Source organism: Xenopus laevis, chromosome 5L (genome assembly GCF_017654675.1).
Source record: "Xenopus laevis strain J_2021 chromosome 5L, Xenopus_laevis_v10.1, whole genome shotgun sequence".
NCBI lineage: Eukaryota > Metazoa > Chordata > Amphibia > Anura > Pipidae > Xenopus > Xenopus laevis.
The window spans coordinates 23,308,502-23,324,769 of NC_054379.1; the positions used below are offsets into that span (position 1 = coordinate 23,308,502).

Genomic DNA, 16,268 nt, shown 5'->3' on the forward strand with positions numbered 1-16,268 from the left:
TGATTTTGCCCCAAGGGGTGTGTTACATTGTATCAGTGTGACGATCTGCTTTATGTACAGAGATTAAACCTACAGCTGCCGAATAAATGATAGGAGGGCTGCGCGGCCCATTAATATACAGAGACGGGGGCAGTGCTGAGAGACATAATGAAATATGTTATTTTCTCAGTAAGTCATTGCAAGCCGTTATCCTAAATGATCTGAATGTCTCCAAGGGGCATATCTGCTGCAATGAAACTTTCTGCCAAGTGTTGCTGGGAACCAACAGAGCGGCGCCGTTTGCCATTTGTCCCACAAGATAAATCCACAGGCTTTTAATCTGTTGTTTCATTCTACAGTTACAGAATTTTGGGCATGAGGTAAATCCACAGGCTTTTAATCTTTCGCTTAATTCTACAGTTACAGAATATTGAGCAGAGTAACCTCCAGGCCCTGACTATTACAGTGTTTGTATATATATATATATATATATATATATCAAAACAGTAAAGGATCCATACTCATAGGTGAGCCGTCATCAGGAGGCTCACGTCTAAGAGCCGAAACGTTGAGAATAAAACTTTGTTTTCTTCAAAAGACCTATGAGTATGGATCCTTTACTGTTTTGATATTATTACTGATTGTTCCAGCACCTAGGCATTATTTTGTGTTCTGTGTGCACCGGCCCACTGGACTATATATATATATATACACACACACTGTATATGTTATCTTTATTGATTTTATAAAATAATATCGTTCCTAGGCTGAGACATTGCTTCTGCATATTGTATTTACAGATGTAACCTTGGTTATCCCTCCTTATTTATCTGAGACAGTATTTTCCCATATGCCACACAAAGTGGTGCTGTCTAGGGATGGGTGAATTTTTTCACCTTGTTTCGCCACGGAAATGACGCCCATAGACTTCTATGGCGTCGCGCGTCAAAAAAATGACCTGCGTCAAAAACTTTTTGAAGCCCATAGACTTTAATGAGCGTCGGCAACATTTCGCTGCCAGCAAATTTTTGCCGAAACAAAATGGGCCAAATTCGCCCAAGCCTAGTGATGTCCAGAAATATACTTTACTGGGAACCTGATGCCCTTGCTCATAGCTTCCAATATGTGCCCCTAAAAATCTCATACAAGTAGTAACTGATACCAGCGCTAGATGCTAAAAGATACGCTCTTTTCTGTGATGAGAATGGCAAGCTCCACTGTGGCAGGGACTGATGGGAATGGAGAGCACTGTATAGACCTATCAGCAGTACATATTGGATAATAAATAGTGTTTTGCTCGGGTAAAAAGGAGAAAAAGACAACTATGTGACCCAATGGCAACAGGCTCAGGCATGGGAATAATGTTATATATTATAGAGGTGTCTGAGGACAAGGTGGGCATACTGAGAGTTCTGGGGTGACAAGTGAAGGTGTAGGACAAGGGCTACTGATAAACAGAAAGCAAGTGCTCAGTAGAGAGATTTCTCGAGAGCCTTAATTGGGCATAAGGACCCAGTTAGGGTGGTCAGCTTAATTAAAAGTCCAAAAGTTCACCTGGATGGAACCAACATCCAAAGCAAATTTTCTACATTTCCATATATTTTCCCAGGTGTAAGACTTTGCTTTTTAAGACATTTCCTGTAATTGTCGATAAGAATTTGTTTTAGCAGAACTGCCCTTGAATTTCCCATAGAAGCCCATTGTGAGGATCCATCATGGAACAAATTCAATAACCAAACTGGCCCAAAGGTTCTAATGGTTTCCTCCATTCCACAGCAGCCAAACAGTTAAGCAAACCGATGGAAAAAATGCTTTAGTAAATCCAACAGGAATCTTTGCTTCAATAGAGAAAAAGGATTTTTCAACCTTCAGGAAAATCCACATTTTTAGACAAAATTATGTAAAACTTGTATTTGATGAATGTGACACTGGGAGGTTTATTTCCCAGCCCTCCAGGAAATGCAGAGAAGGAACGCAGAGTCCCGGCAGAAGCTTGTGTGAATGATTGCGGATCACAAGATCCAAAGTTAATTACAAGCCCCACCGGCAACGATACTTTATCACTTTATGGCACTGCTACAGGGGAATGAGGCAACCAACACACAGATACAAGACATGCAGAGCCAGTGCCTAAGAATACAATTTACTACCATTCTGATTGGTTGATTACACATGTGCTGGTTTCCGTTACTTAACCCCCCCCCAGCTAATGGCACAGCCCTGTCTAAAGGTGGCCATACAGGTTACAATAACGATTTTTCCAGCAACCAAAGATAATTCATTTTCTGTACTAATCGTTGGATACGTAGGTAGAAACAAAAGAATTCTACCTTGAGCTGACGATACTGCATTAAAATATTGCCAATGTTCAGGCTCGTTCAAAAGCTTCAAAATTTCCATCCTGTCAACTTAGATAGATTTAACTATTTAAGGTAAGCAAGTCTCTTGGGAGAACCAAGACTTTCAGTTTAAAGGGCAATTCGCCTTTATTAGCAAAGCTACAATAACACATAAAACATGGCCTTAAACCGCCTAGAAATATGTTCAAACTTAACTTTCCATAACCTGCGGCACTGCGCATGGCAGATTGTTTTGTCCCTCTTTCAAATGTTGGCAGGTATGCCTGAAGCCCAGCAGTCACCTTTCCACCATGCTGTATGAGAATGTATGGCACATCTGGTCTTTGGCATTTGAAGCACAATCATCACCTCACAAGCTGGACCAGCCGGCTCTCCAGGCAACCCAGACGGCTGTGCCCCCCCCTCCATTGAGTGCGCTCGTCCATGAGCGCATGTATTCACTGCTGACAGCTGCGTCCAGCGCACGCCACCCTCACCTTACATATTGGCAGTCTCCAGATCGGACTGGGGTAGGCAGCAGTTAAAGGTACGTGCCGGGCGCCCCCCAAGCTTTGTGCCCTGGGCACGTGTCTACTCTGCCTACCCCCTAGTTCTGGTCCTGCTCACAGGGGACTTTCAGCAGATCCTCTGACATTTGCCAGAATCCAGAGAGAGTTGCCACCTTTTGGTTGTCCTCTTGCCGGCCGATGACGTGGAGGCGAGACTGAGGGGTAGGTTTATGATGTAAAGGGGGTGGGACTATGATGTGAATAGGGGCAGAGCTGTGACTCTGGCAGCTAAAGCTGAGGCACAATCAGAGAGAAGACAGGGTGAAAGAAGTAATTATTTGAATGGAGAGGGAGCAGGGGGCTGAGTTGGCGTGAGAACAACTAGGGATTCCAAATTTAACAGGAATTACACTGCCGGTAAATTGTTAACATTAGTCCAGGCCCTATCTGATATTCTACCAGTTAGGCCGGTGAAATACCGGCCAGCTAGTAACCCTATTGCCAGTGGCATTGCCAACAGACTCTGCCGCAGTTGGTCTCTCTAAACTGAAAATTGTATTTGGTCGGTGGGCAAGTGAAAGGGCATCAGTGACTATTAGCACAGAGACTGATTTTTGAGTGGTTGAACCTGGTTGGCCAGCACCAAGTGACTGTAAGAATACGGGCCAATCACAGTGGCCCGCCAAGCTATTAGTTGCTAGGTATTTAGCCAATATACTGATGACACTATTTTGTGTCAAAGGAAAACTATACCCCCAAAATGAATACTTGAGCAACAGATACTTTATATAACATTAAGTGGCATATTAAAGAATCTTACCAAACTGGTATATATATTTCAGTAAATATTGTCCTTTTACATCTCTTGTCTTGAACCACCATTAAGTGATGGTCTGTGTGCTGCCTCAGAGATCACCTGACCAGAAATACTACAACTCTAACTGTAACAGGAAGAAGTATTGAAGCAAAATACAGAACTCTGTCTGTTAATTGGCTCATGTGACCTAACATGTATAGTTTGTATGGTATGTTTGTGTGCACCGTGAATCATACGATCCCAGGGGGCGGCCCTTATTTTTTAAAATGGCAATTTTCTATTTAGGATTACCCAATGGCACGTACTACTAAAAAGTATATTATTATGAAAATGGTTTATTTACATGAAGCAGGATTTTACACATGAGCTGTTTTATGCAATATCTTTTTATAGAGACCTACATTGTTCTGGGGTATCGTTTTTCTTTTATTTTTCTAAAATAATGAGAACATGATTTCATTTCAGCACTTTGGGTGTCACCTTCATATCAGAAGCCAACCTCATATCCAGCCCATTCCACTCTTTGTTCCTACTTCTCACAAGTCAGCATCCCAGGGCCCCGAAGGAGAAGATTACCCCTCTATTATGTAGGATAACTCTTATAAATAGCCCCACTCACTAACACTCCCTCTGCGCCCCCTCCGACTGGTATCATTCCAGCCACCTGTGCGTCAAGATTTATTCTATACATCCAAGTTACCATGGCAACACCATACAATTTAGTGGAGGCTCCTCCAGATGGATCTTCGTTTGCCTCACTTCTTGGAATTGCCCAGAGTTGAGCAGAAATCCATTCATGGAATTCAGTCGCATCTTCCAACCCATCGCAATTCTTCATATTTATTTCACATTCACATAATAGTGTTCCAGTCACAATATCTTTCATATCCCCTTAGGGGCCCCATTCCATATCCATACTATGGCGTAATTCTTAAATATTGAAGAATGTTTCTTTCTATTTCATTTGGTCTCTTGTTTTTTAGCAGTTTTTTTGCTTTATGGGAAAAGTTATACTGAAAATTAGAAAATGAAATGACCGACCCATTGCTGGCCACTTATTTTAGAGCAACATTTGGCAAATTTATACATTTATACTGTGCCAAAATATGAAAATCTTTAGGTAAAAAAAGAAAATATTGGTAAAGAAAGTTGTAAAGAGCCAAGAAAACGCCAAGTTTGCTTGCATGGAAAACTACGGCTGCTTAATTTAATGTACAGGTATGGGATCCATTATCAGGAAAACCCTTATCCAGAAAGCTCGAAATTATGGAAAGGCCGTCTTCCATAGACTCTAAATGATTTCCTTTTTCTTTGTAAAAATAAAACAGTAGCTTGTACTTGATCCCAACTAAGATATAATTAATCCTTATTGGAAGCAAAACCAGCCTATTGAATTTATTTAGGGGCAGATTTATCAAGGGTCGAAGTGAATTCGAGGGAATTTTCCAAGTAAAGAAATTCAAAGTAATTTTTTGGATACTTCGACCATCGAATAGGATACTACGACTTTGAATTTACTTCGACTTCGATTCGAAGTAAAAATCATTCGACTATTCGACCACTCGATAATCGAAGAACTGCCTCTTTAAAAAAACTTCGACTTCAATACTTCGCCAATTTAAACCTCCCGAAGTGCTATGTTAGCCAATGGGGACCTGCCAGAGCATATTTCTAAGTTTTTGGGTTTCGCAGGAAAATCGTACGATCGTACGATAAAATCGTTCGAATCATACGATTAGAATTACGATCGGAGTATGATTGTACTACGATCGGAATACAATCATACGATGAAAAAAATCCTCCGACTTCGAATTCAAATGTTGGAGGATTCTATTCAATGTCACAATTTACACAGTCAGCACCCTCACCTCCAAAAGACTTTAGTATGATGCACGTCAAACGGTTCCCAGCCTCAATCCGTTCATCAATTCAAATTGCAGTAATAGACGGCACCAATCATTGATTTGTTGTCTTAAAATGCCTTTATTGGGACATAGGCTCTGACCCCAAACACCCGGCAACGTTTCAGACCTTTCACGGTCTTTTCTCAAGCCACGTTTGAGAGGCTTGAGAAAAGACCGTGAAAGGATTCTATTCAATGGTCGCATTTCGAAGTATTTTCCTCTTCGAAATTCGACCCTTGATAATCTGCCCCTTAATGTTTATATGATTATCTACTAGACTTAAGGTATGGAGATCCATATATCAGAAAGATTCGTTATCCGGAAAAGCCAAGGTCCTGAGCATTCTGGATAACAGGTCCCATACTTGTACAGCGTCACATGTTGGCCTAATTTCCCTGAAAATTCAACAAAAATTTGTAAGAAAAATTAAAAATATACATCTTAAGTTGTGAAATCTTTTCATGAAAGAAAACACTAAGACAATTCCACTATGATAAATGCACCATAAAAGCATATATTGACATATACCAGAGATGTGCCATAAGGAAACTGGCAAAACTCCATGTGACATAGAGATAACAAATAACTGCATAATATCCGAAAATCTTTATTAAACCCTTAACTCTGCACATAAGAACTCAATTTCAAATAAATGATGATGAATAATGAATATGAAATGAATAAATTCATTTGCTCTTTGTTTTTAAACTTCATTAACACAATGACGTATATTTTCTTTCCCTAAGTGTTGCCATGGTGATGTGTATGCCGTAAATCGACTAAATCTGCATCTATGTTTAACCCTTCAGGGCCTGATCCATTTTCCCCCTTTCATTTCCTTTTTGTCTGCTTGCACCCTGTATAGCAACACCCACATTTTACTATATGGACTGGTAAAGGGGGTTATTTATCAAAGTTTGAGTTTGTGAGATTTTTTATACCTCAAATTAACTTACATGTTTTCTGATTTATGAAAAAACTTAAATAAGCAAAACTTGAATCAGTGAATTTGAATTAATCGAGTTTTCACCGAAAAAACCCTCAAATTGCTTGAATTAATTGAGTTTTGAGCGAAACCCACCGCAAAAAAAACCCCCAAACATCTTCAAATGGTTGAAGGAACCTCTGCCACTGACTTCTACATGACTTCTACAGGTTTTAGCTGGAGTATTTTCAGATTCAAACTATTTCCAGCTTCAGGGTATAATAAATCTTGGAAAATTCGAACATCAAAAACTTGAGTATTTTTAGATCCAACTTTTATAACCAAGTTTTGACTGAAAAATCATTTTCGGTAAAACACAACTTGACCTTTGATAAATCTGCCACTTAGTGTGACACGTTATTCATTAATTGGCAGGGCCAGATTTGCATAGCGGGCACCCCTAGGCCCACAAACGTTCGTCTCCCCCGTCCCCTCCTTTTTACTTGTGGAAATTTTCATCAATGGGGATTGGCGCACAAGAAATTTAAAATCTCCTGCGCATCCCCAATATTTCTGAACCAATGTGGGTGTGATTGGGCAGCATTGCTCCCCATAAAATCCTGCCGCCCCAGGCCTGGGCCTTGGTGGCCTTTGCACAAATCCAGGCCTGCTAAGGGGATCACTTTTATATTATAAATAGGTATTTATTTACATAACTCCACCTCTTATTTACATAACTCCACCTCTTCCAGTGTCACATGTAGACCCTCCCTTACACTATAACTTACTTGGGGCTGTTTCTTTAAAGGAAAACTAAAGCCTCACAAAGAAGTAGGGTAGAAATGCTGCACATTATGTTTTGGCCATCTGTACCAACCCAAGACCCCAGCCCATTAGCAGGGAAGATGTTTCTAAATACGTTCCCAGTAACCCCCATCTTATTTTGTGGATTCCCAGTTTTTTCAAGGAAAAAGGCCCTAATGTGGGCCGAAACGTCGGATAATAACATAATGTAAACACTATTTGATTAAATACAAAAAAGTGGAGTGCGGCTCTTTGAATATATTTATATATATATATATATATATATATATATATATATATATATATATATATATATATATATAAAAATCTACAGTCTGGTCATTTCCCTATGGGACCAGACTGTAAATGATATCCTTATAAACGGCGCGTTCTTACATCAGAAAGCACCGTTTATAACAGGGAACCCAGGAAGCTGAAATTGACGCAGCGCATCAGAATTTCACGCCGCGCATCCAAAACGGACACCATCGCGTCCCGAATGAACGCCGGCACGTTAGAAACGCCAACCAGAAGCTGGCACAACTCTGGAAGCCGGCACAACTCGTATAGCGGTAAAGGTTGCCTGGGTGCAACAAGCACAAAAATTGTAAAGATAGAACAAGGAAAAAGCTTGCACTCACAGGTCTTACCAAAAAATATAACGGTGTTTATTGGAAAACAAGAACAACTGACGTTTCGCCTAGCACTCTAGCCTTTCTCTTTGATATATATATAGCTGCCCCATAAAAACCGTTGTTGCTCTTCCTCAGCGGAGTTTGTGCTTGCGTCTTTCTCGCATGTGCGCACCAAGGCCTGGAGTTTTGAGGTCGGGAGGGGGCCCCGGGAACTTCGCTTTGCAGCCTGGTAGGCCCCCAAGGCTCCAGTCTGACCTTTTATATAATATAACAGTCACAATACAAGGATTACTAATGAATTTAGACTAAAACACCAGAGACAAGAACATTCAACTTTAAACTTGGATTTTATAAAAACAGTAAAAAATAAATAATGGAAAGTAATTGAAAAAAGTCTTTATTTATGGGGAACAATCTAAAAACAACTGAATTGAAAAAAGTGTTTGGAAGGTGAACAACTCCTTTAAACCACAGTTTTTTCTGCATAAAAGACCTGTGAGTGCGGTTCTTTGAATATGATGTGATTTATAACCAGCACCCAGGCAGCTGCTTACTGACATTTTATTTGAGTGCACCAAGTGAGACTGAGTTATATATATATATATATATATATATATATATATATATATATATATAAATCCGAAAATAAAGGTGCACACAGGGAGCCTTTAAAAAGTTCTTAAAAATCCATCATTTTATTTAATATATTAAAAACAGGACGTCAAGGAAACCATCTTTATTTAAAGTGGACCTGTCACCCAGACATAAAAATCTGTATAATAAAAGTCCTTTTCAAATTAAACATGAAATCCAATTTCTATTTTTTAAGTAAGCTCATTTAAAAATCTCAGCTGTCAATCAAATATTGTCAGGGGTGCTTCGCCAATGAGGCGAGTTGAGGCTGTCGCCTCAGGCGGCAGCGCCCCACTAGGTACCAGGGGCAGCAAAAATGCTGCTCCTGGTACTTTAAGAGAGAATTTCTGGGGGAGGGGGGGCAGCAGCAACTGCTGCTGCCTCAGGCGGCGGAGGGGCCAGGATCGCCCCTGAATATTGTCTGCCCCTCCTCTATGCCTTAATAATGATACAAGACTTGCCTTAATAACAGTGTCCACAAAATGGCTGCTGCCTGCTTGCTATAATTATAAATTACCAGACTGAAGGAAACAAGATTCAAATAATTTATATAGTGTAATTAAAGTTCATTTTGCTTGACTAATGTGATAAAATAGGATTTTGAATAATTCTTTTGGGTGACGGGTCCCCTTTAATGAATAATGGGAAATTGCTTCCGACTGCATTTTCTTTCATTGTACATTATACCACTAATGCAAGAGCCACAAATGGACAGAACCAGCACACACGTCAGTCCAAAGAGGAGTGGGTTATTGATCTATCTTTAAGTGGCCGTCCCTAGTGAAAATTCACCAGAAATCTCATCCACAGAGACATCACCAATTTACTAACAGGAGGACAATTCGCTAGACAAAGAGACTGTCAATATCGCAGTTTCATGCCCTATCACCAGGCGAATTTTCTCTCAGGCGAACGATCGTTACTCTGCAAATTCACAAGTGCGTATTTTAGAGAACGTGACCTTTTTCGCCAGAGTTTCCTTCGTGATCTTAGCCCAGGCGAACTGATAAGATGAAGCTTCATCTTCCTCAATTGTATGGCAGTGACATCATATCCTGTGTGCCGAAAAGTCATAAAAGTTCTAAAAACGCTGGAGATTTTTTCATTTTTTAAAGCGGGATTGTCTGCTAACTATTAAAGATTTCTGTGTTAACATTTCTTTCCCAACCATTTGAGGGGCATGGGTTTTAGGTTGGGCTTATGTCTAGGGCATTAGAGGATCTCTTTAGTCTTTATTTTGCTTCCTTGGACATTTTTAATAATAGGTGGCCACTTCAAGCATTTGCACCAACATCTCTAATAAAGACATATATATATGACCTATATGTACCTGCCATATTCAAACTGACCTAAGCGTAATTTTAGTGAATTAGCGTAGTGGTAGAGAATTCTCTTGGTGTGAAGTGTAACGGATCGTTCGCTGGCAAAAATTCCCCCCATTAGTTAATTTGCCCCATTGACGGGGGCATCAACAGCCACCATTATTATTATTATTATTATTAATAACCCTTTACTCTTATCTGTCTTCCTGCCTGGTATTCAGACTTCTGCCTTGTTGCTAGGATAATCTACACCCTGGAGAGCTACAGGACAAACGCTGAAATAATGCAAAAAGACCAACTGCAAATTGTCTAAGAAATGTCCATGTCTTACTAAAATGGTGAACATTGGCTTTAAGAACAGCGTTCTTTATCACTGTATCAATAATGTCTTGTAATGTTTTACAATACCAGGTCAGTAGCAACCTCCTTCCTTGCCAAGCAGGAAATGAAATGTACAAAGAACATATTCTTCCCCCGGGGCATTAATTCCTTATCATATTAGATAGGACTTACTTGAGCAAACAGTTGAATATATGGCAGCTTCCAGCATTGTTTCTGCGTATGACTTCCGACTTACTATGTCTCTCTTCTCTCCCAGGTGTCCCGATGCTGTTTGTCGTCCCCTGGGCCATAGTCAAGTACCTGTATGAAGACAACGGGTTTGTTCATGTTTGGTCTTTTCCCATGAGCAGATACTCACAGCATGTCATTCTCCCTCTCTGTCTTATCTGTCAAAGGGTTAATATCTTTGTTCATCCCCTTACTTTTAGCCATGCCCTATAGTTACCATGTAAAAAAGTATTAGTACTTTGGTTTTTATGTTCGTAGTTTCCCAAATTGTGATTTTTATACAAATGGCCTGTAGATGGCACTGTGCTCATACTTATACTGTGCATACTTCCTGGTAGCTTAAAAGTGAAAGTTACTGTTGTGTAATGGCTGCATGACTCTGCTAATAAAGCACTGTTATACTCTACTCATCCTCGGCCACCCAAAACATAACGCAAATTAATGCAGTAAAGCCTATTGAACAAGCTGCCCAGACTCCCTTTCTGTGAGCCTGTGACATCACCTGGGATGGAGCCAGGCCCGGACTGGCTATCTGTGGGTTCTGGCAAATGCCAGAGGGGCTGCTGTAAGTTGCCATAGACAGTGACTATTTACTGGGCTGGTTGGGCTCTTTGGGCCTCTGTGTGGGCTGTTTGGGCCTCTGTATACCTGAAACGCCAGGGCCTATTTTGATTCCCAGTCCAGACCTGGGCAGAGCAGCTAAGGGAACAGTGCAGAGTCAATCAGCAAGAGTCATTGCTCACCCCTCTGAGGCTCCAGCAAGAAATGTGGCAGATAAATGCAGTCTAAAATCACACGGCAGCCAATCAGAAGGTAGCAATTACTGGTCATTTGATTTACTGGAAGTGATGCAAAACCTGCGCCTTTAACCTCTTCCCTGCTGACGATTTTATCAGGGTGCTTCAGGAATAGAGAATTGCAAGAAGGTTATCCTCCCTGCCCCCTGTGATTGATATTATCCCTTATACTACATGAGTAATACTCAGAGTTCCCTGTATAACTCACCCTGCAGCCTTGTGCCTTTATATGGTCACAGAACCCCTCAGTGACTTCTAATATCCTTATCATTTACAGTAGGGGGTACATTATCCCTTATAATACATGAGTGATACTCAGAGTTCCCTGTATAACTCAGCCTGCAGCTTTGTGCCTTTATATGGTCACAGAACAACCCCTCAGTGACTTCTAATATCCTTATCATTTACAGTAGGAATAGACATGGTGAGGGTGTGGCCTAAAGTGCCTTACTTTTCCATTTCCCTATATACATATTGCCTGTAATATACTGGGCTCCATCTGTGTCCCTATATTCTGGGATTCTAATGGTTTAACTCTGAATTAGCAGCATCTCATATCCGGAGAGATTTGTATAAATGTAAACATTGCATGTTGTTGGCCCCTCCCATCTTTGCACAAGGACACATTAAAGGGCACATCAGCGCTGAGATGAGGAGATAAGATCTGCGAGTGTAATTGCCATACAATTATCTCCCGATACATATTCAGTAGGGGCCCTAAGGACTAAGGAGGCACACACATGTTCAGGATGGCTCTGTTGATCTAAAGGGGCCCGGGCAGATGTCACCATCATTACCTTAAATCTCTGAACCACAATATTCATTATCATTAGGGTATTCACTGATTTTTTGAGGAAGCGGCACAAATACACAGTTATTATGCACCTAATTGGTAACCTAATCACTTAATTAGCCATTAGTGTGCGTTTGTGTTGCTCATTTGCATAATGAAGTGTAAATATTGACATTGGAAATTATGGGCTAATGTACTCATTTGCATCACTATGCATTCCGTGGCAAATATGGAAACCGGAAAATGGGTATAGCATGTAATTGGCCAGTAAAGGTAAAGTGAACCCTTACATTAAAGGAGACATTTTATGTCAAAAAACAACTCTTTTAGATATAGAAGACGTGCTTTAAAAAGTTGTGTTTCTGGTTGCTTTATTGAAAATTTCTGCAAAAGCCCTATTAGTCCCGCTCATCTGTTCAACTTCCCACTGCTTCCTTTGCCAGGGGAGCTGGTGACACTCCGTAGGATAGGAACCAATCAGCAGCTAGCAGGACCTGATAGGGATCTGAAGCCTATCATTGCTTGTGTGACTGCAGGGCTGTGATTGGCTGTCCCCTTCCTACTGTGCTTCTTGCAGGGACCGTTAGGACACGCCCACATTTGAAACAGACAGGGACCAGAGAACGTCTTTAGGGCTCTTACACATGAGCGTTTTTACCTGCGCTCCCCTGCGTTCCGTTTTTCGGCGTTCAGCCGCAGGGGAGTGCAGGAATAGACGCATTTAATTATTTCAAATGGGGCTGTACTCACACAGGCGCATGTAGGCGCCGAACGCAGGAAAAATGCAGCATGTTGCGTCTCAACCTGCGTTCGGCGCCTACATGCGCCTGTGTGAGTACAGCCCCATTTGAAATAATTAAATGCGTCTATTCCTGCGCTCCCCTGCGGCTGAACGCCGAAAAACGGAACGCAGGGGAGCGCAGGTAAAAACGCTCATGTGTAAGAGCCCTTAGGGAGCTCCAGTAAAGACAATATTAATTTACAGCCAAAAGTAAAACAAGCACCATATAATATACATCATTGGCTACAAAATTAGAGTTTTTTTATTTATACTATATGTCTCCTTTAAATAATGCTTTACTATCCCCTCCACAGAGCAGTGGAGAATGTGCTGGTTATGATATTGTTGGTATATAGCTGCTGGGCATAATGATACACTGGGATTAAATATGATTTCATAAGAACATGTTTAATAAATGATGATAATTGCGGTGTTGTATCATTGAGTTTGTCAGGTGTCGAGTTCACAATCCATTCCCATTGGCCCCTTTATACTCAGCTCACATCCTCCTTCCCCAAATTCTCTCCTGCAAAAGTAACTTCTTAGGCCCCCCCCCAGGCTTCATATAAGTCCCCCTGGCATTGGAATATTTACTGCCAGCAGTGATAGGTACAGTCTCATCAAAATCTGCCATTTATATCCCACCCTGCGGTTTCTGCCGACAAAAAAATGTTCGGGGGGCCCATCTGTTAAAGCCTGAAATGTAACCCCCAACACAACCCCCTCTCCCCCACCTCACGTTTGTACTGTGCGAGCAGCCGAGAATTTAAAAGAGACGTATAGGATAAATAAATTTAAAAGAGACGTATAGGATAAATAAATGATGTATAATAGATGGTGCTGATTTTACTTTTGGCTGTAAATTAATATTGTCTTTAAAAATGGACCCTTTATTGGAGCTCCCTATAGATATTCACTGGTCCCTGTCTCTGTTTAAAATCAGGGGTGGGCTTACATAGTTACATAGTTAAATTGGGTTAAAAAAAGACAAAGTCCATCAAATTCAACCCCTCCAAATGAATAGCCTTTGATATTATGTCTGTCCAAAAAATCATCCGAGCCATTCTTCAAGGCATTAACTGAATCAGCCAAACATCACCCGGCAGTGCATTCCACAACCTCACTGTCCTGACTGTGAAGAACCCCCTACGTTGCTTCAAATGAAAGTTCTTTTCTTCTAGTCTAAAGGGGAGGCCTCTGGTACGGTGATCCACTTTATGGGTAAAAAGGTCCCCTGCTATTTGTCTATAATGTCCTCTAATGTACTTGTAAATTGTAATCATGTCCCCTCGCAAGCGCCTTTTTTCCAGAGAAAACAACCCCAACCTTGACAGTCTACCCTCATAATTTAAGTCTTCCGTCCCTCTAACCAGTTTAGTTGCACTTAGTCTCTGCACTCTCTCCAGCTCATTTATATCCCTCTTAAGGACTGGAGTCCAAAACTGAACTGCATACTCCAGATGAGGCCTTACCAGGGACCTATAAAGAGGCATAATTATGTTTTCATCTCTTGAGTTAATGCCCTTTTTTATGCAAGACAGAACTTTATTTGCTTTAGTAGTCACAGAATGACACTGCCCAGAATTAGACAACTTGTTATCTACAAAAACCCCTAGATCCTTCTCATTTAAGGAAACTCCCAACACATTGCCATTTAGTGTATAACTTGCATTTATATTATTTTTGCCAAAGTGCATAACCTGCATTTATCAACATTGAACCTCATTTTCCAGTTTGCTGCCCAGTTTTCCAACTTAGACAAATCACTGTGCAAAGTGGCAGCATCCTGCATGGAACCTATAGTTCTGCACAATTTAGTATCATCTGCAAAAATAGAAACAGTACTTTCAATGCCCACCTCCAGGTCATTAATAAACAAGTTGAAAAGCAAGGGACCTAGTACAGAGCCCTGCGGTACTCCACTAACAACACTGGTCCAATTAGAAAATGTTCCATTTACCACCGCTCTTTGTAGTCTATCTTTTAGCCAGTTCTCTATCCAGGTACAAATACTATGTTCCAGGCCAACATTCCTTAATTTAACCAGTAACCTTTTGTGTGGCACTGTATCAAATGCTTTAGCAAAGTCTAAGTAAATCACATCCACTGCCATCCCAGAATCGAGGTCTCTACTTACCTTCTCATAAAAAGAAATTAAGTTAGTCTGGCAAGATCTATTAAGCATAAAACCATGCTGGCACAAACTCATAGAATTATGATTTGCTATAAAGTCCAGTATCTTATCCTTTATTTAAGCTTTCCTACCACTGACGTCAGACTAACTGGCCTATAGTTTTGAGGCTGAGAACGTGATCCTTTTTTGAATAGAGGCACCACTCCAGATCTCAATGAATCCTGAAAAATTAAGTAAAGATGTTTGGCAATCACAGAGCTAAGCTCGCTAAGTACCCTGGGATGAACACCATCTGGCCCCGGACCTTTGTTAATCTTAACATGTTCTAGTCTCTTTTGAATTTCATCATGTGTGAACCATGCATCATTAGTTGTATTACTAGAATTGGGACTTTTAAGAAGGAAACCTTCACTTACTAGTTCCTCAGTTGTGTAGACAGATGAAAAATATGAGTTCAGAATCTGCGCTTTTATTTTGTTTTCATCAACCAGCTGACCCCCCCCCCTGATAGTAAGGGTCCCACCCCTTCCTGCTTCATTTTTTTACTATTAACATATTTAAAAAATAATTTTGGATTTTTTTACTGCTTGCTGCAATATCCTTTTCCATATCAATTTTAGCTTACCTTATAGCTTCTTTGCATGATTTATTGGCCTCCTTGTACCTTATAAATGATTTGGCTGTCCCAGCTAACTTGAAAGCCTTAAAAGCACATCTTTTCTTACCCACCTCAACACCAACGCTTCTATTGAACCAAAAAGGTTTTGCTTTGCAACAACGTTCCTTGTTTACAAGTGGAATATACTGACAAGTATATTTATTAAGCAGCATTTTAAAGATTTCCCATTTTTGTTCTGTGTTTAACCCTGTGAAACGCATTTCCCACTTAATATGTTGCAGAGATGCCTTTATACTGTCAAAGTTTGCACGTCTGAAATTTAGTGTTTTAGTTACTCCCTTATAGAATTGCTTCTGCAACAGAATCTCAAAGGAGACCATGTTATGATCACTATTCCCTAAATGCTCACCCACACAAATGTTAGAGATGAGTTCAGTATTATTAGTTATTACAAGGTCCAAAAGAGAGTTATTCCTAACGGCCCCTGCCAGAAGCACAGTAGAAGTGGGACAACCAATCATAGCCCTGCAGTCACACAAGCACAGACAGGTTTCAGTTCCCTATCAGGTCCTGCTAGCTGCTGATTGGTTCCTGTCCTCCAGTGCAGTGAGCTGAGAGCCGCCGCCTCCCCTGCACAGCCTGGGAAAAGAGGCAGCGAGAAGTGGAACAGATGGACGGGACTAGCAGGGTTTTTGCAGAAATTTTCG

General features: G+C 40.8%; 1 protein-coding gene across 1 annotated transcript in view; it reads left to right on the plus strand.

The window, feature by feature from the left end:
- glp1r.L (glucagon like peptide 1 receptor L homeolog) overlaps positions 1-16,268 on the plus strand; it is a 146,297-nt gene that overhangs the window by 112,421 nt on the left and 17,608 nt on the right. The window contains exon 9 of the mRNA XM_018262711.2: positions 10,466-10,526. Coding sequence (XP_018118200.2) covers positions 10,466-10,526 — 61 coding nt within the window. The remainder of the gene's footprint in view (positions 1-10,465; positions 10,527-16,268) is intronic.